The 20,933-nt window shown below is 38.1% G+C and overlaps 1 protein-coding gene across 17 annotated transcripts in view; it reads left to right on the top strand.

Moving 5' to 3' along the window:
- The window catches only part of TJP1 (tight junction protein 1), a 200,086-nt gene that overhangs the window by 138,997 nt on the left and 40,156 nt on the right, over positions 1-20,933 (top strand). For 16 of the 17 annotated variants that reach the window (XM_030016326.2, XM_030016324.2, XM_030016323.2 and 13 more), the window contains one exon: positions 16,210-16,266. In XM_030016326.2, coding sequence (XP_029872186.1) covers positions 16,210-16,266 — 57 coding nt within the window. Of the gene's footprint in view, positions 1-15,525; positions 15,547-16,209; positions 16,267-20,933 lie in introns of those variants that run through there. The other variant, XM_030016335.1, reaches the window with a different exon arrangement.

Here is a 20,933-nt window from a genome sequence, read left to right as displayed (position 1 = left end):
ATTTAGGAAAGATGTTCCTTTCAAAAAAAAAAAGAAAAACCAAAAAAAAAAACCCCCCAAAAAACGCTAGCTGATTTTGCAGGTTTGTAGGTGATTCAGTTGCTTCCTTCTCCCCCCACCATCCCCAGTGTCTAGTTCTTGCAGACATGTAACTTGATAGTTTTTTAGGGCAACAGTTGAATGAACTGTAGCTGTAACCTAGGATAAACAGGTCATAGGCCAAAATTATACAGGCATTTCAGCTGTTAACCAAGAGCTTATCCAGTTTCTTCTCCAGCTGGTTGGATAAACAGCTAGAATGTCATTCATGCTTTTTCATTTCAAAAAATGTGCTGAGTAAATGAAAAAGACATCTGCCCATTAAGCACAGATGGGAAATACTTGCTAAGAGGTGGGTTTGATGGGTAGCATGTCTGAGTAGTTATGTATAGACTTTTATTTTTAGTCCTTGTTTTCAGAGTTCCTCTTCTGAAATACTCTACGTGCTTGTCATCATCTTCACCATAGCTTGGCTAGCAATCAAGGATTATTCTTTATGAAATTATGATTACCTAGGGAGAATGAACAGCTTCTCGTAAGTCTTATCTTCTAAGGGTGTAGTGTCTCTGCTTGTGTTACTTATTGCATAGTTGATGCCGATTTCAAAGTTGAGTCGAAGCCATGACATCCACTATTACTTTAAGGACATGTCTTTATGCAGTGATTAGTTTTGGATTCATCACTTCATGAGTCTTATCTGTGCAAAATCAGAATAACGTACTTGAACATAATTAACTCTTCTTGTTTGTGTGTTTATAAAAGGTATCAAACTAACTGCTACAGAAAATAATTTGTGACGTGTCTCTGTATTAGGTACTTAAGCTGATAGCTTCATAGGCTGAGAGTGAAGGTAGTTCTTCAGGCCTGTACAGATAGGGAAACTGCCAGTAGTTTAATGACAATTCTCCTAAAAATGCGATGACATTCTCTTGCTATTCAACCTGCCAACAGAAAGCTTTCAGTGTAACTTACAGTGCTGGTATGTCTAGATTTTCCTTGTCAGACATTCTTGATGGGTGTCAAACTGCTGCTTGTGTTTACTGGGTTGTATTTGTAGCTTTCTTTAATACCTCAGTAATTTTTTTTTTTCTGGTGAGTGCTTCTAGGGCATGCAAACTTTGTTCTTCCTCTTCCCAATTTTGAAAACAAGTCTATGAATCTAAATGAAGCTCATTTAATTATGAGCACTACTTTGGTCATGTTGGATGCTTTTTCTTGAACTGGTGTAAATGGCTTATGCTAAATGTTCTTTTTAACTTGTGCTGGAGTTGACTAATTTGGGGGGGGGGGTAGGCCCTTAAATGTGTTATGGAACAAATGCAAAGTGAGACCACTAAAAAGCAAAAATGCTTTGTAATTCAGTCAGCTGTACCGTTCTATCAGCCTTGTTTAGGCAGACTTCCAAGTGCAAACTTCAGATACTGCAATTGTGTGTGTTTCGATGCTTATCACTTGCTTACATGAGAAGCTCAGATTTCATCTTGGAAAAAACATGTACCCAGCTCTAGTAGCAGTAGGAAAAAAAACAATCTTGAAAATGTGGTTGTATTGTATCCCAAAAATAAAGAAAACATAAGTAGATCTAAAATACTGCTTTTGAAAATTATTTCCAAGTAATACTAGCATTTGTGTTTAATTGTACTGATGCAACGATGTGTACTATGTAGGTATGCAGGACTGTCGATTATTTGAAATAATGATATTAAGCTGTGCTGTACCTAATGCTTTGCAACAACCTTCGCTCCAGTTTGGAGGAAGAAGTTAAACCCTGCAGAAACTTGGCACTTGTGTGAAGTGTTGCAGTGCCATTGTATATTAAGTATATGCATCAATAATCTGCACTATTGATATGATAATGCATGTGTTGTCTTTGATCTTTTGAGAGTAAGTATGGCTTGGGAGCACTGACTCCTAAGGTGACAGTGGACTGTCAAGGAAAAATGCCACCAGTATCATGAGATGATTGGTGTGTGCTCATGGAACCTTCATGTGTTCAATTTATGATGTGTTTATCAGGATTGGGTAGCTAAAATATGTCCTTAGTTTGCTGTGTAGTTGCAAGATGTAAAGCAGAGGTGGAATGGGAAAAGAGCTTTTAAGTACGTTTTTTCTGTATTGCCTTGGAACAACTTAAAAAGTTCTTTAAAAAAAAAAAAAAACCTCATGCAGCAATCCTAAAACTACGTTGCTGATTTATCCAAGGCCCAGAAAAGACCATGTGTTGTTGCAAAAAGGACCTTCTGGGTCTTTGACTTGCAGGTATCAGTAACATGCCTGATGTTTGGGCTGCTGGTGGTGAGCAACATCCAAGGGCAAGCAAGAGTGTGGTACAAAAACCAAAACCGGAGTGAAGTTCTGCTCTTGAAAGAACTTAAGTTTAGCTGTGAAATTAAATGATGTTATGTGTTGATGTACACCTTCCCTCTCTAGAGTCAAGGGGCTGGCTCAAGTAGGGCAAGAGTGTGGAAGCACTTCTGCTGTTGATTACTTTTTTCGTGTGGAACATATTGGAGCTAATATGCAGCAATGCGAACAAACTTACGCAGAGGGGAAAAATGCAGTGAAGTGGGATGTCTGTTAGCTTTCTTCCCTGCTTCTTTTTGAACTTCGGCACTCTTCAAGTGAATTTGTTCTCCTTTGTCAATTAAAGCCTTAACTTGTTTTAGAATGTGAAGCTCAAAGAGACAAGGTAACAGATGGGGAAAGACTTAAACTTCTACACTAGTTATTTCCCCTGGTCTGTAACCTTTTGTTATTTTCTTAGAATATATTACATTCAGAATGTAGAAGTTCAATGAAGCTACCTTCTGTCCCGCAAGGAGTGCTAGAGTAATAAAGGGGTGAGGTAAATGTGTAAACTTGAGTGAATTTTCAGTTTGCAAACTGGAGTGTCAGGTAATAGTTTTGATGCTTGCAGTTTTTAAGTTAAAGTACAATTGGAACAACTTTCAAAAAGGGAGAAGTTTGCTCTTGCAAAGGCTCTGGTTTTAAATATGGTTCCAGGTAGTTAGAAGATGCAGTTCTGGTAGAAGCACAACGCATATTTTAAAATGGCCCTGATCATTTCTGCCTGCATAGTTTTCTTTGCTGTTTGGGAATGTGCATTCCAGAGTAGTGATGAATGGACATGATGCAGTTTTGGTCAAGAGTATAATCCTGTATCCTTGATATATTTGAAATTGTGGGAAGAGAGGTTGGTGTCGTGGTTAAAGCTGCTGGTGAGGCAGTTTGTTCCACTTAAATGAGTTTATTTTTAATTGCTGATGTAAATACAGAAGTAGCTTTGTGACCGTTTTTAAGGTTAACCTCTGGCTTTCTGGGTGTGGCTTTTTTCTTTTGGAACTGTGCTTTTAGTTCTACTTTGGCTTTTTTATCACCTTAAAAGCTCAATTGGGGAAGTAAACGGTGAAGTTTAAATTGGAGAATGAAGGCCTTAAAGCTATTTGATCTGAAAGATTGTAATTTTTGGTAATTCCTTACTTAAAGCTTTCTAAATTTGCATGCCGAGTTTTACATAAAATTCAGGTTTAGTTCACTTACAATGGTCTGAATAATTGAAAGTCTACCAAATGGCTCGTCATGAGAAGAGGGCTTTTTATAGATTTTGAAGTTCGCAGTTTTGCTTTGTATGCATAAAGGCAACATGCTGCTAGGAAGTTCTGGTCAACAATTAATGCTCTTGAGCATGTTAATTCCCTTGTCCCTTCCCCTGCTTTGATGTGCAAACAGGAAGGAAAAAATCCTAGCTGTATGTCTGTAGGGTGGGATGGGAAAAGGCATGATGGTTATGTAAATCTGAATACCTACAGAGTTTAATTTGAAGTCTATGCAAAGCCTCTTGTCGCGTAATTACTCTGTGATTTTGTTCTAGCGACGGTCGCCAATGTCTCTTCTGCCCTGGCTTTGGAAGGGAAAGAGACTGGGTGTTTTCTCTTGAGTCAGTGAGTGAGAAATGACTGTGGTAATTCCTCAGCCTGGGATTTATGGGAATTCATAGTTACTTGGAGCGGGAGTAGGGTTGCAGTCTAAAAAAGAGAAAATCCAAACCCCAAAAAACCAGAACATGCTGTTTTAAAAAAGGCTTGCTGCTCTTAACTTAAGTTTAATATATGGTGAATTGCATCCAACTTTTCTTAAGAGGTCTGCAAATTGGAGAAAGTTGTGAACCACTGGTATAGTGAAAGGCAATGGTGGGATTGCTGCCAGTGGGAAATCAAAGAGGAGGACTGTAATCAGGGTGGCTGTTGGTGCTGGGTGGTATCTTAGGGCTGCTTTTATTGCCTCGTCCAGTCTTGGCTCCCCAGTGGAGTTGGTTTCATTGATGCTTTTTATGAAGGTGAGGAGTTATGATGGGAGGAAAAAGATGTTTCTGGCTTGGTTTGGGTGGCAGGGGTGTTCCTGTTGCTGCTGCATGTCCTTTTAAGGAAAAGGAAAGAGAATTGTGGATGCGTCTTGCTGGTTCTTCCCCGCTTGCTGATTCTTCTGGAGCTGCTGTTATTTTCTCTAGTGCTTGTTAGCGGCCATTGCTCCTGAAGAGAAGGAGGCAGATCACTTAGAAAAAGGGAAGGGATAATAAACTGGAAGGTAGAAAAATATGTGCGAGTTTTCCATAAAACATGTTTGTAAGTCTTACTTTAGTAACAATGAATCTTCTTATGCCTTCTGAAAAGAAACATCCCCATCTTTCAAATATCTAACAGTATAGCCAGGATGAAGCTTTTAAAAAAAAAAAAAAAAAAAAATCCCACTCTATAACTGGCTGTGAATAAGCAATTGTTTGTTACCCACTAAAGCAGCTAGGGTTATGAAAGTGACTGCACGTATGTTGTTATATGAGTGATGTTTCTAAATTCATAGTCAATGAATGATCCACCAGAAGATACTTATATTTTTTTTGTTAGCTTCTCTTCTTGCCTGCTGCTTTTCCACCTCAAGAAAGCAATCACCTATGCCAGACTGATTCCTTAATTCAGTTCAGAGTAGCTTTGCAAATAAAGGAGATACTCTGCCCTGAGGTTGAGAGTAGCCTTAAGTTTAGGCTTTTGCTGCTCCTTAACCCTTTGTATTGTCAAGCAGCAGCCTGAAGGTGCTGTTTTAGCTATTACGCTCAATCTGACAGGAGAGTTTGCTTGAAGTCCTCTGGCTGTGCCTTGCCTCTGCAACGCTGTTGGACACCTGCTCAGTTGGTTCACGCAATTACAGAAATAACCCATCCTTTTTCTTAGACCCCATTCACCCCTTTCTACCACCCTTGAAACTGAGCTTTCACAATCACTTCAGTTTTTCTTATTAGTAGTGAATAATTTTAATCAATTTCTGTTACATAGACACTAAACAAAAGGGTGTGAAGGACTGATGAAAATGAAGCTGTTAAATGAGCTGTAGGAATATGCTCCTTGGGATGTGGAGTTCATCTGTAGGTCTGCGGGCTACTGAATGCAATGTAACGGCTTGGTATAAAAAAGGAAAGGACTCGTCTCCTCTATTCTCCTGCATTATATTGTTCAGAATTTAAATACTGATAGTATTGACTAATATTTCTTAGTATGTTTTTTTTTTTTTTTCATTTTATGTCTTATAACATTACCTGGCTTTGAGTTCTGTCAGTGCTATATTACTCAATTTTGTAATTGGATTTAAGGACAGTTGTAGCATGCTAATTTTTTTTTTTTCATCACTTAGTTAATAGTCAATGTGTTAGCTTTAGAAAAGAAGTTTTTCAGGAAGAAAATCCTGGAGCAAACTCATGTTGTGCATATAAATAGGGAGACTGGGAGACAACTGTTGTGAAGTAAAGTGTCAAAGCCTATTAGATTGTGCCTGCTTAAACAGATGCCTCTTCCCTTATTCAAGGTCCGTGTTTTGGAAAACTAGGTAAATGAGTACTGTATTTCATGGTGAAGTAATACAAAACTAGGCATTGTTAATAGGATGAGGATAGTCCTTTTTGCTGAGGAAAAATGATGTGTTTTCCACTTCCCATACTTGCCTGATAAGAAAGTTCAGGAATGTTTTCCTTGCTGATAGCTGAATAAGCCTTTCAGATGCATTCAGATTGATCACTACTGTAGTGTTTGTTACCTTGTCCTCTCATCTAAATCTCATGTCCGCCTCTGACCAGCAGGGTATTGGAGTGCTGCTCTAATTCTCATTCCTTCTCTCCCATTGACTTCTTGTACTTTTTTTTTTTTCCTTCCTCTCTCAACTTACAAGCACCGCACTTAATAAAAAAAAGAAAAAAACAAACCCAAACCAAACCTGTTGTGGTCCCTGTTATGCACTTTTTAAACCAAACTATTTGTTACTATTGACTCCTTATCCCAAAGTCACTAACATCTTTCTAACTAAAGAAGTTACTCTTTTTCAAAGAGCTGTAATATTTAACATTATTCACCATCTCCTCCTCTTTAAACTTCTGCATTTCTGTATCCTTGGCTTCTAACTTACTTCCTTCAAATGTGTAAAGTTAATGTGAACTTAGAGTTGTGATGTGTTCTGCAGATGCTCTAGCAGCCATGTGACTAAAATTGACTCTTCTTAACTGACAGTTACCCGAATCAGGGGTGGGGAGAGATGCCATCTGTGTGTGTGTGGTTTTTCAGGGTAGTGAAGGACACTTAACCCAAAATTTCTTTCTAAGAGTGGCTGGTTGAGATTCAGAGGAAGAAATTTTGTATCTTTAAAAACAAAAAGAGAAAAAAAAAAAAATCTTACTACACAAAGTGATGTATTTCTTCACACTGAGATTCAGGGGGGAAAATACCAGGAAGAAACCCCTGTGGAATTTGTCAACTACAAAAGTAGTTGTTAACTGCTTGTACCAGGCAAAAGGCAGTGTGTGTTTGTTGGGAGTACCTGCATTTCAAATCTTTAATTTCAGAAGAATTTGGTAAATTAACCGTAAAATGTATTGTTTTGTTGTGGCTGTGTAGGCTTTAAATACAGAAACAAAACAAACAAAAAAAACCCCAAACATTTTAAGGAGAAATTAACCTGTGTGTGCTGTTGTTTTATTGTCAAGCTGGAAGATGGCAAGGCCGTAATTTTGCATCTGTAACTTGAACTGTTGTGCAAAATACACAAAATAAATGTGTATTTTGTCTGATTGATATTTTGAAAGCTTTGAGTAGTATCATGGGAAAAACAACCTTGCTCTGTCTTAGTGGGATACTGTTGCCTATCCTGAGGCTTTCATTTGACAGATCTTCAGAGTACAAATATCTAAAATTGATGTGGTGCAGTGCTTGGTAACTAGGTTATGATTTCTGGATTAGAAGCAAGGTAAGAGGCATTCTGGCTTAAAGTGAGGTGCTTGAATGCTGTGCTTGCTGCTCTGATGTTGAACTTCATGTTGGTAATTTTTTGGTGGCCGTATCTTATACTTGTGTTCGTTTTGGCTTTGTATTTTTTAATTAAAAAACAATGGTCAGGTATGTAAGCCTGATTTAGGTTTCTTATATAAAGCTAATACAGTATGATTTTTTTTTTCTGTGGTACTGATACTGTGCTCTTCACCTCCTCCCCCAAGGGGAAAAAACATAACTGGAAGAACTTCAACTAATGTTCTTAACTGAGTGATAAGACAGTAACACTGAGCTGCATATAAGAGCAGGGCTAGAGGCTGTGTCTGCAGTTGGATGATTGGATTTGGTTTCAGGAATGTGCTGGAAATGTGACTTACATAGAATCTCAGAGTAATTAAAGTTGTAAGGGACTCTAGAGATCAGCTAGTCCAACTCTCTGCTCAAAGCAGTTCTCACTAAATCTGGTTTACAGAATACTTGCCGAACAGCAAGGTCAGAAGGGTGCTCTGGAGATCATCTAGTCCAGCCCCGTGCTCAAAGCAGGGTCAGCTACAGCAGGTCGCCCAGGATCTTGTCCAGTTGAGTCCTGAACACCTCCAAGGACGGAGGTTCCACAGCCTCCCTGGGCAGCCTGCACCACCATTTGACCACCCCTGTGGTTTCAAAACAAACCAACCAAGCAGGTAGTATCTGATTGGATTTTCGCATTCCAAGTTCTCAGTTGCTGTGAAACGGGTCACAGCTGTGTACACTTAATGAACTTCACTTGTATACTTCAATATAGCTTATTTTACTTTGATGTGAGGCTGTAGTTGGAGGTTTTATGTTAACAGGTCTGACTTACAAACTGTGCCACTGGCAGCTGCAGTCAGTGGAGTTGAGATGAACTGACAGTGAACAGACAGGTGGAAATGACCACATACATAAGCGTAACACATAAGTGTAATTTTAGGGAGAGGGGTATTTTTGAGGATGGAAACTAGTAGGAGGGCAGTGTGTGCTGCTTAAGCAGTTACTTGTGCTAAAAGTGCTTTTCAAGTTGCATCCTGAGATTTAAAGAATTAAAATATCACAGTGAGTTTCTTAAAGATCTTGGTTTTAAAATGATTTGGGGAAAAAAAAAAAAAAAGATCTGAGCTAAAGTTGTTCTTTAAATGAAGATAAATACTTTCAATTACATATTAAAACTATACTCTAATTTTGTTATCTTTGTCCTGATAATACTGACCTAGGTCTGTATGGTAGGGAAATGACTTAAAATAAAACCAAAAGCAAACTGCAAGTTATCTGTGCTTCCCCTTGGCAACATCACTTGGGGGAGAGAGAACATGGCTTACCACTTTTGTTTTTTAGCCTTTCTGTTCTGTTGTGATTTTGGTTCCGTTTTGCTAGCATACTGGCCTGGAGTAGTGATCTGTGAAATGCTGCTTGCCAGTGCTTTGGAGTTTGTGATCCTACATGACTTTGCTGCCAGCTGGAAAGCAAAATGGAAAGAAGTGAAACAGACAAGGATCCCAAGTTTTAAAGCACAGTTTTCCCATGCTGTAGAGATCATAAAGCTAGTAAGTTTTGCTTAGCTGCTGGCTTATACTGTTAAGAGGGTGTTTGAGCGGTAGTCTTCATCTGAAGTAACTTGACCTATAATCATTTGAGATGCATCTGCATTTGGGTTTTACATTCTGGTTTGTTCTGCCTTCTTGTTCCTGAGTGTCAGCCTTCTGCCATTCAGGGATATTGGTATTCAATAGGCCTGTATCATAAACGCTTCTATAAATTCTCAGATTTAACTGGATCTATAATCCAGTATTTAATTATTTCACTAAAATGCAATATACTCCCAAATCTCTGCATACTGTTTAGGGCTTTTTTGGAAGGAGGGTCTACCGTTTTTTGTATTGAGCAGCAGCAACAACAACAAAAAGATTTTATGACCCTGGAGAGCTAATGGTGATTTATGAGGCTTGGACTTGAGAGGCCATTCTGGAAAAGTGAGTCATGCTAAAAAAGAAGTTGGGTATTACATGGGACAAGTTAAATACTGAGCGTTTTTTTTTTTTTGGGGGGGGGGGGGGGTTTAGTTTGGAGAGAATGGTGCCCGGAAGTCAGAGCAAAAATGTCTGAGCAAAAATGTCTTGCTCAAAAATACATCAGGAAAACTAGCAGAAGTGACATTTTTAGATATATGCAGTATCTACGTGTTCAAAATACAGCAAGTAATCTTAGGAATTTTAGAGTAAGGAGAAGTGGAAATTGTATTTAGTAAGATAGTATCCCATGCAGCAGCATGTGGTTGTGGAAGCATAGGGAGAATTGCGGGGAATGGTGAAACAGCCTAGCTATTATTAAAAATATATATATAAATTAAGTTTGGTCCTAGTTTTACTTCTCAAGGTTGCTACTCATGATGTAAAGATAACTTCTGTTGTCCAGGCAGTAGGGTAGTACTATTGTAGTAGAGACTTTGTACTTCTAGATTGATATAAGTAAAATCAAGTTCATTTTATTAACATGCAGTGTTGAGAATTATGTATGTCTTGTCTTTTTTTTTTCTTTTTTCTTTTTTTTTTTTTTTTTACGTGGATTGCACATTGTCATCTGAAGACCAGCTTTAATAATGGTGTCTGTCTTGATACAGGCTTTTCATGAGGTGGTCTGTTGAATATAGAGAAGTGTTTGGGAGGAGTGGAACTCTTGACTAGAGCTTGGGACCCATGCAATGTATGAAATAGGCGGGGGGAAAAAAACCTGCGATGCGCACTGCTCTACTTCTAGGTATTAGTATGTCTGCTTAAAAGAATAAGGTTAGTCTTTCTGTTTCCAAAATAAATGGTCAATGTTGCTTCCATGGATGTACCTTCAGACAGAAGGTGAGACTGAAGTGGCTTCTCAGCTTCAGTGATGAATAAGAATTTTTATACAGATCTCAAAAGAGAATGCTCTAGTGGGTGTTTTCTTCTCCACTTAGCATTGGCATTAATGTGTAAGGGAGATAATCAAATAGCATCAGGTGCATGTTGTTTGTCTCTGCAGCAGTCCCTGAGCTGCTCTTTCTGATCTCTTGAGTCTTTTCTCAAAAATAGATTCAGGGAAACAGTCTTTCCTTCTTGCAAAGAGTGATGACAAAGTGACAAACAAGGATATAGGCTGCTTGCAGTCTAGTACAGAGATAGCACAATTCTGAGTGCAAACAGCCAGCTTTAGCAGTTTGCTGTGTTTATCCTGCCTCGGAATACCCTCCTCTTTGGCTGCGTTTGCTCTAGTAGTTGGCTTCCGGTATTTGAAATAGCTCAAATATCTGTAAGGTACTCTGTAGAGTAGATGTGGTGCATTGCGTATGTTGTATAAAGACTAAGACAGCTCTCATTTCAGTTGGTAAAATCAGTCTGATAATAGGATTCTGTCCTCTTCTGTCCTCATTGTGCTGATTGCAGGGGAACAACTGTTTAAAAAAATCGATTGGTTTTTTTGTTTTGGTTTGGGGTTTTTTTGTCAACTGAAGGCTTTTGTGATAAGACAATTGGAGGGAATCTGCTGGAATTTAAGGTTGCTGTAGTTTAATTAGGCAAGGACAAAGGTGAGTGTCTATAGGAAGTCTTCCTGGTCAGTGTTGGAAACAACACACTGCTCCAGCTGAATGCTGAAAGATGCACAGTGTAGGGAAGTGACCTTTTCATTCCCTGCTCTGGGCTGGCTGAGGAAAATTCAGTTTTCTTTTCTGAACTTTGTCAGGAAGCTCTTTGTTTTGGATATTGACTTGGAATTTTTTTTTTTCCACACCCTAGATAGATACCCAGCAAACCTGCAGAAATTCCTGCAGTTGTGAATGCTAATTGTTAATGATAAACATTTTTAATTCTTGTTCCCACAAGTGCAATCAAGATGTACTGATTCTGCATTTAACCTTTAAAACTTTGAAGTTCAGTAGCATCCTACTGCTGAAGTGGACTTCCCCAAGAATAATTGAGAATTAATTTCAGAAGCCAAATAGAAATACAGCAAGATAGATAAAGTGTATAAATGTCTCCTGTGTTCTTCTGAAGAGACTGTCTCAAAATATAAATTTATTTCCTTCTTTTGATACAGCCCCTTAGCAGTTATTCTTTCTTTTCTCTTTTTTCATGTCTTGAATAAGAAGACTATTTCTCAAGGTTGTTGAGATTTTATCAGGACAATTAGGAATGTTTTTAGACATCAGCATTTTTTTGGAAGTAAGGTGTACACAAATGTCCAACCTGAGGCTGCAAGCTTGAAGCAAAGATAGTGTTCTTTATATGGTTGAGTTTGTGATTTGGTCATTCAGTTTCTTGTAGTTGCTTGCTGTGCCTGAAAGGGTCAGAGCAGGGACTTGGATCTGTCACAGATAGCTTTCCTCTCTATTGTGTTTTGCAGAGAATAGAAACAATATGCCCCCTGAGGTGGCAGAAGTAGTTGCTTCGTTTATTGTCTGCAGTACAGCTGTCAATGCTGATCCACAAAACCAGGTTTGTAAAGATAGTAAAAGTGCTTTATTGCTTCCCATGGTAGGTTACTCTTGTGTTGGTCAGAGGAAAATCTGCATGTTCTAAGGTTGATACCTAAATATGATTTTCTCTGAAAATGTAATAATCTCATTGTCCTTAGTGAGAAATGTGTGGAAATGTATAACAGTAGATATTTAACACTTACAGTTTATTTATAGGAAGTTACTGTTGAATTTTACTAAGAAATAAGGTGATTGAAAACTCCTTTGAGCTCGTGTCAAAACTTGATCATAGTGCAGCAAACAATTGCTTAAAATCTAACTTGTCATTCTTGACACACTTCTTATGAAAAGCAGTTCAGTTAAAGATAATTGCTCTGTTAAGTCCCCCTAGACTTACAAAGAAACATTGGGAAACTGTTCTGGCTTTGATTTCAAGAATATGTAGGAGCTTTGGCCTTAGTCTGAGCTCTTCCTCTAGGTATAGAAGTCTAAAGAAGTGTTATCCTGCAGGAAACTTTACCTCAGTAGCCTTGCATTATTTTAGGTATAAAATACTAATTTCTGTGGCTGTTGTTTGAATCTTTCCAAACACAAACTTGAACTGTCTTCTCAAGCCCATGGGTGGCTCCAGTGCTGCTGCTGCTAAGAGCTTTTCCAACTGCAGTAGAGGTAAATGGAGCAGTGCTATTTGCAAACATTACAGCATTGCTCAAACTGGTAGCCAGCAAGGCTTTTTTTTCCTTCGCAGTGCTTGAAGGAGAAATCTTGATGCATAAGTACAAAATTAATCCTTGGGGAAATTCAGTGTTACGTATGTGCACATGTGCCCAGATGCATGTGTGAAGGTAGGAGTTGTATGAGAAAAGGCATGTTTTTAAAAAAGAAAAATGAAAACCGCAGCCTTTGAGAAGCAGGGAAGAAACGTGGTGAGAAGGGGAACAAAAAAATGTTTGTTTTTGTTTGAAGGACCCTTGTAGCCAACAAAGGGAGCTTTCTGGAAAGATGTTTACTTCAATATGTTTCTATCTCAGGGCAATTTCACAGATGAAAAAGTTGAACAAGATTTGATACTTCCAAGAGTCTGAGCAAATGATAAGTTGCAATACTTCCATGTTGATGAATTGCAACTTCATGTATGAATTTATCCTTTAATAATTAAAAAAACCCCAACCCACAAATACATCCACTTGCCATATACAGAGCTGGGAATGCTACTAGTTGTCTGTATAAGGGTGTTTAAGATGAGCTTAAGAAAACTCTTCATTTTAATAAAGCATAAGCGTAAAACAAATAATTTTTCCAACACTGAAGTCATGATACCGTAAGTTTCTTCTGTTCTTTTTATTCTTAATACATGTAGAGAACCAAAGGTAACCTAGACATAGTATCTGGAGTTTGGAAAGTTCAGATGCTGTCAGTTGTCCACTTGCATTTCAAAGGTACTTAATGGTCTCTACTAAGTTACTCTAACCCTAGACTGTAGCATCTTCTTATTCTCATATATACTTAGTTTCTGGGGTGTTAGGCTGTATGTATTTCTCAGTTCCTGCTGAGTCACCTTGGATTTCCCCTAAATCCCTGGTTGATAACATTATTTGGGGTACCAAGCTTGGCACCAGCAGTCAGCAGGGCTGGCACCATTATTGCAGACCTATGCTGTCTTCCCCCCTGCCCCATCCCACCCCCACCCCTTAATTAGAAGCAGTGTTTGCTCTTTCTAGAGACTTGGGAATTAAGTCCTTACAAGATTCCTGAAATTCAAATGTTGCATGAAAAACAGAACACTTAGAGTATGGTCTAAGAGCAGTGTCACAACAGGGACCTCAGCTGATGGTAGCACAAGCTAGTACTTCTGCCTCAGTTGTCAGTGCTTAGCAGGATGAGTACCTTCACAGGTCTTCATCAAAATTCTCAGTCTTTTGTGAGTGAATGAAGTTCTTTACAGATGAGAAACTAACTCACATAAGCAGTTTGCGTCAATGCTAACAACTCACCTCAGGCTGCCTTTGAACTGTTTTCACTGTTCTTGATTGGACTGTTTGGGCATGCAGAAAGAATGAAAATAACATATTACTTGGTTTGCTATCTAAGTAATGGATATTTGATGTTTCCAAGTCTTGTGAATTTGAAATGAATGTATTAGTAAAATCTAGGGGAGGTGATAGCAATACATGAGTGGAGGAGATAGTGTGAGCAAGAAAATGGAGAAGAAAAAGCAAAGGAAGTGGAAAGACTGAGCTTCTACAGAAGCAGTACTCAGAAGTGTTACATAGGTCATTTCCATTTTTCTTAGTCATTGCTTAGCTGTTTTTGTTATCTTATCCTGCTCTGTCTCTGGGATTGCCAGTTCTCCCAGATCCAGTGAGAACAGTGCTTAGCTGGTTAAACTGGATTTTATCAGTCTTTGCCATATCCAGAACCAGTTGGTGTGTTTGCACCATGCCCTGTGTACTGAGCTCTGACAGTGAGGCATAAGAACTCAGAGCCATGGACATCTGGGTACCTCGTTAGCCAAGTAGCTCAAACTGGCTGTGCTAAAGTGCCTCTGACTTCTGATGAAGTGTGGTACCTGCATGGTGTTGCCAGGACAAATGTGGTAAATGAGCCAGTGAGGTTAACCACTTCGTTGATAATTGCAGATAGAAATGAGGTAGCTGATTTCAATTACAATGTGAATCGAGACTTTTGCAGTCCTTTATTGGATTCCTGTTGCACCTTTGTCTGAACAGGAGCTACTTAGAGGTTTTTCTTCTAGAAGTTTGCTTGCAGAGATAATTCTTCACTTGTTGACAAGATGTTTAGCCTGAGAAACTCCTGCCAAAACTAAGACAGAATGAGAGCATCAGAAATAGGGAAGAAAATCAGTATTCATTAACTGTTTAGCAAGCAAACTGTTCTGTTCTGTTTCAAAGATGGCTTTGTGTGTGAAAATCGTTACTGGTTTAATATGTATTTGGTCTGCTTTTAAAAAGCTGGAGAGAAATAATTCAGTTCTGGGGTAGAGTTGAATCAATTTATAATGCAAAGGAGTAACATTTGGTACTGAATGGAAGGGGAAAAAAGCTGTTGGGATGAAATATATCCCAATTAAGTTGCACCAACACTTTCAGGAGAAGTGAACCCTGAAAGAGAAGTGAGCAGTAACGCAGCACATCCTAACCGTTTAAGTTAGAGCACAAAATGTGGAGGAAAAAAAAACCCACAGCTTTTTGCGGTTGTGAGAACTCACTTTTTAAACCTAGTTGCAAATTCTGTTATGAAATTGGATAAAGTTTTCAGAGGTATTGATTGTGAGAGTAAACACTCCTACTCCTTTTCTGTATTGTATTATACAGGACTGGATTAAAAGTTAGGGGTACTTTTTGTTGTAGCGGCTGAGTTACTGTTACTGAAACAAAGAGTAAAGTAGACTTTCAAAAAAACCAACACTCCCATATTGCAGAGATTTTTGTGTTCTGATTCTGTTCCTTATCCTTAGTTAGTGGATTGCTTACTTATGAGAGGGGAGGGTATGGAGCAAAACAGTGGGTGCTCCTCTGGAAAGGTAGAAAATGTAGCAGCAGCAGGATAGCAGGAGACTTCACGCTGTTAGCTATGTATTTCCGGCTGCCTTTCTGCCTGTTTTCAAGCCTTTGGCTCTGCTCACTTTTCCTCCCTCATGCCATCTTCCCTCTTCCAAATGTTTGCTTGTCATGGCACATTAAGTAGTGTAAGTGTCTGCGCTTTTAAGCAGAAATGCAGGTATGTAAATATTGTCATAATGTTACTGTTTAATCTAGTTCCCTTAGAGAGGACCTTGTTTATTTCTGCAGTGCTACTGTTCACCAAAGAAATCAGCTTACAGTGAACTGTGGAGTCGGTTAAATGTGACCTGTATGCATAATACAGTAGCACAGGTACTGTAATCTATAGGTGGTCATTCATGAATTAGTGCTAATCTGCATATGGTTAGAACAAGCAAAAGGACAATGTTCGCAGAAGTATGAAGTATATAAGTTAGAATATAAGTACAACTGATTACAATGGAAAACTGAAAGTGGACCTTGGGCCAGCTTCATTTACTGTACACTTAATGAGCAACCAAGAGAGCCTACATCACAAATGCTTCTTGTAGTCCTTGCCTTTAAACTTCTTTGTAACTTCAAGTTCTGAAATATACAACAATTAGAAATCTATTTTGCCTATTCATCCCCCTGACACCCCCTTCCCTAGGAGCTCAGGAAGTTCAGATGTGACATATAAAGACAGGAAATGTGTAACAAATGAGCCAACCCTACTTCTCTGTAGCTATTCAATATGAATATTGATGTTACTTGTGAGTGTAAGTTTCTAGTTGTGGTTTTATATAGTTATTTAGACTTCACTGTCAATAGCTGTACTAATCTTTGGTTTTTTTCTCCTTAGAGCACAACAATGGAAGAAACAGCTATATGGGAACAACACACAGTGACTCTTCACAGGGTAAGTTCATACAATTGGTTGTGTGTGCCTAACCCAGGATACTGGTAGCTTTTGAAAACAATAGGAAAAAGCCAGATGTCAGGAAGTAAAAGAAAAGGAAACTCATATTCCTTTGTTTAAATTTAGAAGTGTTGTAAAAGCACCATTTGATAGTAGCTCTATTTGTTTGTTGGGTTTCAGAGATAAGCCTGCCTACAAATAACCGTGCAAGAAACAAAGCTTTAGATTACTTCTGTACATAACTGAAAGTATTTAGAGGTCTTAAGTGTTCATTAATGATTGTGCTGTAAATAGTTACAGCACTTAAATATTTTAAAACTTCATTTGCAGGGGCATAAAACAATGTAGTTAAGTATAAATAAATGTGTTCAAAAGTGCAGTATTTGCTTGCCACTTTCTTAAATTATTGGCTGAAAATAGTGATTTTTGGGTGGCGAGAATGTGCACCTTAACGCAGAGGAATGCGTACTAGTAATCAGTGACTAGAAAGACAACTTTTACATTTAGCTTGACTCCTATCTTATTTGAGTTACTCTTAAATTGATTTCTGGTGTAGCTATTGTGAAGCTGTACAAAAGAGGCAATAAGGAATGAGTTGCTTAGGGAGAGTCAGAACAAGGTGGGATGCCATTTTTGGCAGCAGCTTAACTTTAAAGCGACCATGGAATCATGGCCCAAATAGCTATATTCATTCCAGCAAAAGGGAGATGCACTAGCGTTTTCTCAAGGGAGCAAGTTACATCATTTGCCTTCCATTCTTCAGCATAGAATTAAGGCATTTTAGAATAGAAGCATTGATGAGATGAATGGACCTTTGACTAAAAATGTGTATGCATGGATCAGCTGGTCAGATAAAATATTAATTCTCTGTACAAACCTATTATCTGTTGATTCTAATGAGTGTAATGTTGTTGATTCAAAATAACCGTTGTAGTACCTGCCCTCTTAAGAAGAGAGCACTTATGCTCAGTTTGAGCAGAAGGCTGTCTAGCAAGGTGCCCTGTCTGTAACTCCAACCACATGTTGAAAGAACAGTATAAGTAAAACCAAAAATGTGTAGTGATACTTATCTAGGCTGCTCTTCAAGTTTCCAACAATTTTTAGGTCAATGAGTTCATGAGCAAGAAGTATTATTTCTATATGTAATTGCCCTTTATGTTTTCTTCTTGAAGCTGTCCAGTCATCCCTGGAACCTGTGTAAACTTAAAACTTTTTTTTTTCATATGACTGATTAAATCACTACTGTCTTATATTCAAAAACAACCAAAAAATGCTATAGTAATACAAGGTTTGCTAGTAGACTTGATGATAGTTTAGCTTCCTTGAAGGGGCTATTTTTCTGGTTAATGGGAGCAGTAACTTCAGTGAAACCTGAAAATTATGAGTTCAGTCAATGCACAAAGGAGTAATGCAGTATGGTGTTAACTTGAACAAATTTTGAAATAATAGGTAGGAACTAGAAATCATGTCTTCCGGTTGTGCTTGCAGCATAGTCAGAAGTCCTTGTATAGTACAGAAGTGAAAGTGTGATTTGATTATAATTTTGATTATGATTTTTTTTACGTGCCAAACTTCTGCCAAGTGTACTGGTTTAACAGTTTTGTTAGCGGAGTACGTATCTCATTCAGATCTTGAAAGGTGGTGGCATGTACTATTGATAACTCTGATAGCATTAATTTAGCTAATTAAAAACAATGTTTTCAATCTGCCAGATAACAAAACCAAAACTCTTATGCTAACATTAAGCAAACTGGTGCTGAGAATTTATCCTTAGCACTGGGAAGAGGATTTAGGAGAGCAACTGCATATTTGCTTGTGGGGTTTTTGATTTTGCTTTTTACTTGTGACGTTCTTGTGGTGTTAGATTATCAAGTAAATGAGGTTACTTCAGTTTAGTCAGAGGGAGTGAAATGCATCCAAATCTCAGTTATTCTCAAAGATATCTAGAAGTTAATAGAATTGGAATAGACTCGAAATGCCACTCTGAGTGGTTGTGGAATATTTTCTGTGTGAGGTTTATCTGCTTCGCTTGGCTGAGCTACAGAACTATTGGAGACCATCTACTGTCAGCCACACAAAAAACATTTTGAAGAACTGAATTTGCTTTCTCAAGTGGCTTAGCTGAGGGCAGTAAGCTGGCTGCAAATGATGGAATTAATGACGTTTAACATGTGCTGAATTTCTATGGGGTACATGCAAGTCAGGCTTCGTGTTACTGGCTTCCTCTTTATTGGTATGCCTGTGAAGCTCTTGATTAACCTAACTTTTATTGTACATTCTGTCAGTATTTGCCTTCAGAAATGAGGCTAGACAAGTCATTGGAAGAATCTGATCCAGAACAAATTTGTCTAAAACCTTAGTAAGTCCCCCTGGGAGAGGCAGAGAAATCCAGAGTTGGTGTCAGTCTAGATCAATTCTTGTCTCTTCACAAGTACCTGCTTAATGGCAAGCAGATCTGTTGTCCCTCCAAGTGCCCCAAAGAAACTATGTAACCGTGGTTTCTTCTTCCATTTTAGTTGGTTTTTATTAAAGGTATTTGATCAAAACTAGTTAATGAGTAAGGACCACTAACATCTATTTTAATGAGCAGCCTTAAAAATAGTGAGGAAATGCAAGTTGTTTGTTAGGTGGCGTGTGTGTGTTAACAAAGATACACAGAATATTCTTGACTACTTTTCTTGCTGTTTTGAGACTCGTTTTTGTCCTGTTGGTAATTCCACTACTGACAATTTTACTTTGTTTTAAGCCTGTGTTGTTCTCTACTATAACTCCATTGCTCCTGTGTATGGCAGAGTAGGATTCCTTTAACTCTTCTTGGGCTCCATAAAGGTAGCCAACACTGTAAAAACAAAGCAGTTTTAGTAGTAATCATAAAATTTTAGGAAAGTAGATATCATTTGTATGCAGTTTCTTTCTGAAGAAAAAAAAAAGCCACATTAGCAGGTATTATATAAGGTATTCTATCTGTATAGTCTCCTGATTAGTTTTTTTTAACATGTCGGTGTCTGAGGTATTGAACATTTTAAAAATATGTCTGTATTGTTACAGGGGGCAGTTACTGATTTGTAAACCAATTAATGGCAGTTCAGAAGTGTTGTTACATACCTTAAAAAGATAAATGTGTTGGTTTTTGAACATGTTTTGATTCTGTAATGGCCCTTTAAAAAGGGGATAGTATGGCATATAAACTTCAGAAGATGAGCCTTACAAAAGAGAAGGGAGTGCTTTACACAGGAAGCTCTTGTTGAAGAATGCAGCTTTGCTCACTTCTTTTGAAGAGTTTCTTCCTATGACCTTTACTTTCCAGAGATGTCATTACAAATTAGGGACAGAGTATGCTTAATCCCAGTAGTTGCAGTATACATGTGTCAGTTCAGACACTTTGATATGGTTCAAACATGAGGGTTTTTTTATTTTTTTTTTTATCCGTCTGCTTAGAGAATCTGGAACAGAGCATATAAGCAGTCTGACTGTGCTGTGATTTAACACAGTAGTTAGTGAATTCCAGCGCTATTGTCAAAAGAATTATTAAAAGCTGTTTTGAGGGAGGAGAGGCTTGAACTTCTAACCAAGAGGTTTTGTTCCCTTTCTTTACTATCTTTCCAACTTCCTGGACTGCTGCTTAGCTCTTAAGATATTGAGCCAGTCTCAACTTCAGTTAAAGCTTATCAGGTAGCAACAGTTTTATCTTTCATTGGGAGATCTTCTGTTTTTATATACTTAAGTGTGAAGGACTTTAAGGAGGAACCATGCACTTCATATATTATGTGTGTTTCTTCATACTTGGAGCTCAAGTTGTGTGTGTCTGTGTTAGATGTGTCTCCTTCCCCAAAGAACAGAAACCAGGTATGTGTGTACCTTCCTGCTTCTCCCATGCTGCCTTACTGTGGGAGAGCAAAATAGTACAGTTCATTCTTTCTTGTGTTGTCACTACAACATCTGACAGGTGAATTTGTGATGGGGCAGATTTCTTTTTTTTTAAAATGCAGTTTTACTTAAGATATGTGTTTATCTCTTGTATAACCTGTAGTGATCAACATCTTACTATTTCCAGACATGCCTAGGAGCTAGGTTCAGTTTTCTGAGGGTACTTCAGTTTATCATTTATCTCTTAAGATGATGGTAGGCAGCAGGATAAAATGAGAAGTAGTAGGCTGAGGTTTACTGGAAGGTTTCTTATTTGAGCTCTTAAATTTTCAAAAAGATTTAGGTTTGATTTGAACTTTCTAATTTGGAGTATTTCTTAAGACTTTGATTTATGTTATTAGAAAGCCTTTATTCTGGTCTTGTTTCACTGCTGTCTGTATATGAGACTGCATTGTTTCAGGGCTTCTTGAAAAGAACAACATCAAAGTATGAAACTAGTCGTCCTAATATTGGTGATTTGCTTTGCAAGTCTACTCTAAAAAAATAAAGGTGAGCAGCAAGATTAGGTTTACAGTGAGTTTCTGCATCTCTGCTGGCCTTAGCCTGATGACTGTATTTTTCTTCATGAGTGGAGAACTATGGGAATTTTTTTGTTTTATGGTGTAAGGAAAGATAGAGAACATTTAAATGAAGTTTGACATAAATGTCTATGTTATTATTTCCCTTCTCCCTTTCCTTCCTCACCCAAATATAGTGCAAACTGAATTCTGTTTGTTAGAGTAATGGAAAACCGAAAGATG

This window comes from Aquila chrysaetos, chromosome 5 (genome assembly GCF_900496995.4).
Source record: "Aquila chrysaetos chrysaetos chromosome 5, bAquChr1.4, whole genome shotgun sequence".
NCBI classification, from domain to species: domain Eukaryota; kingdom Metazoa; phylum Chordata; class Aves; order Accipitriformes; family Accipitridae; genus Aquila; species Aquila chrysaetos.
This window is presented reverse-complemented; position numbering and strand designations above follow the sequence as displayed.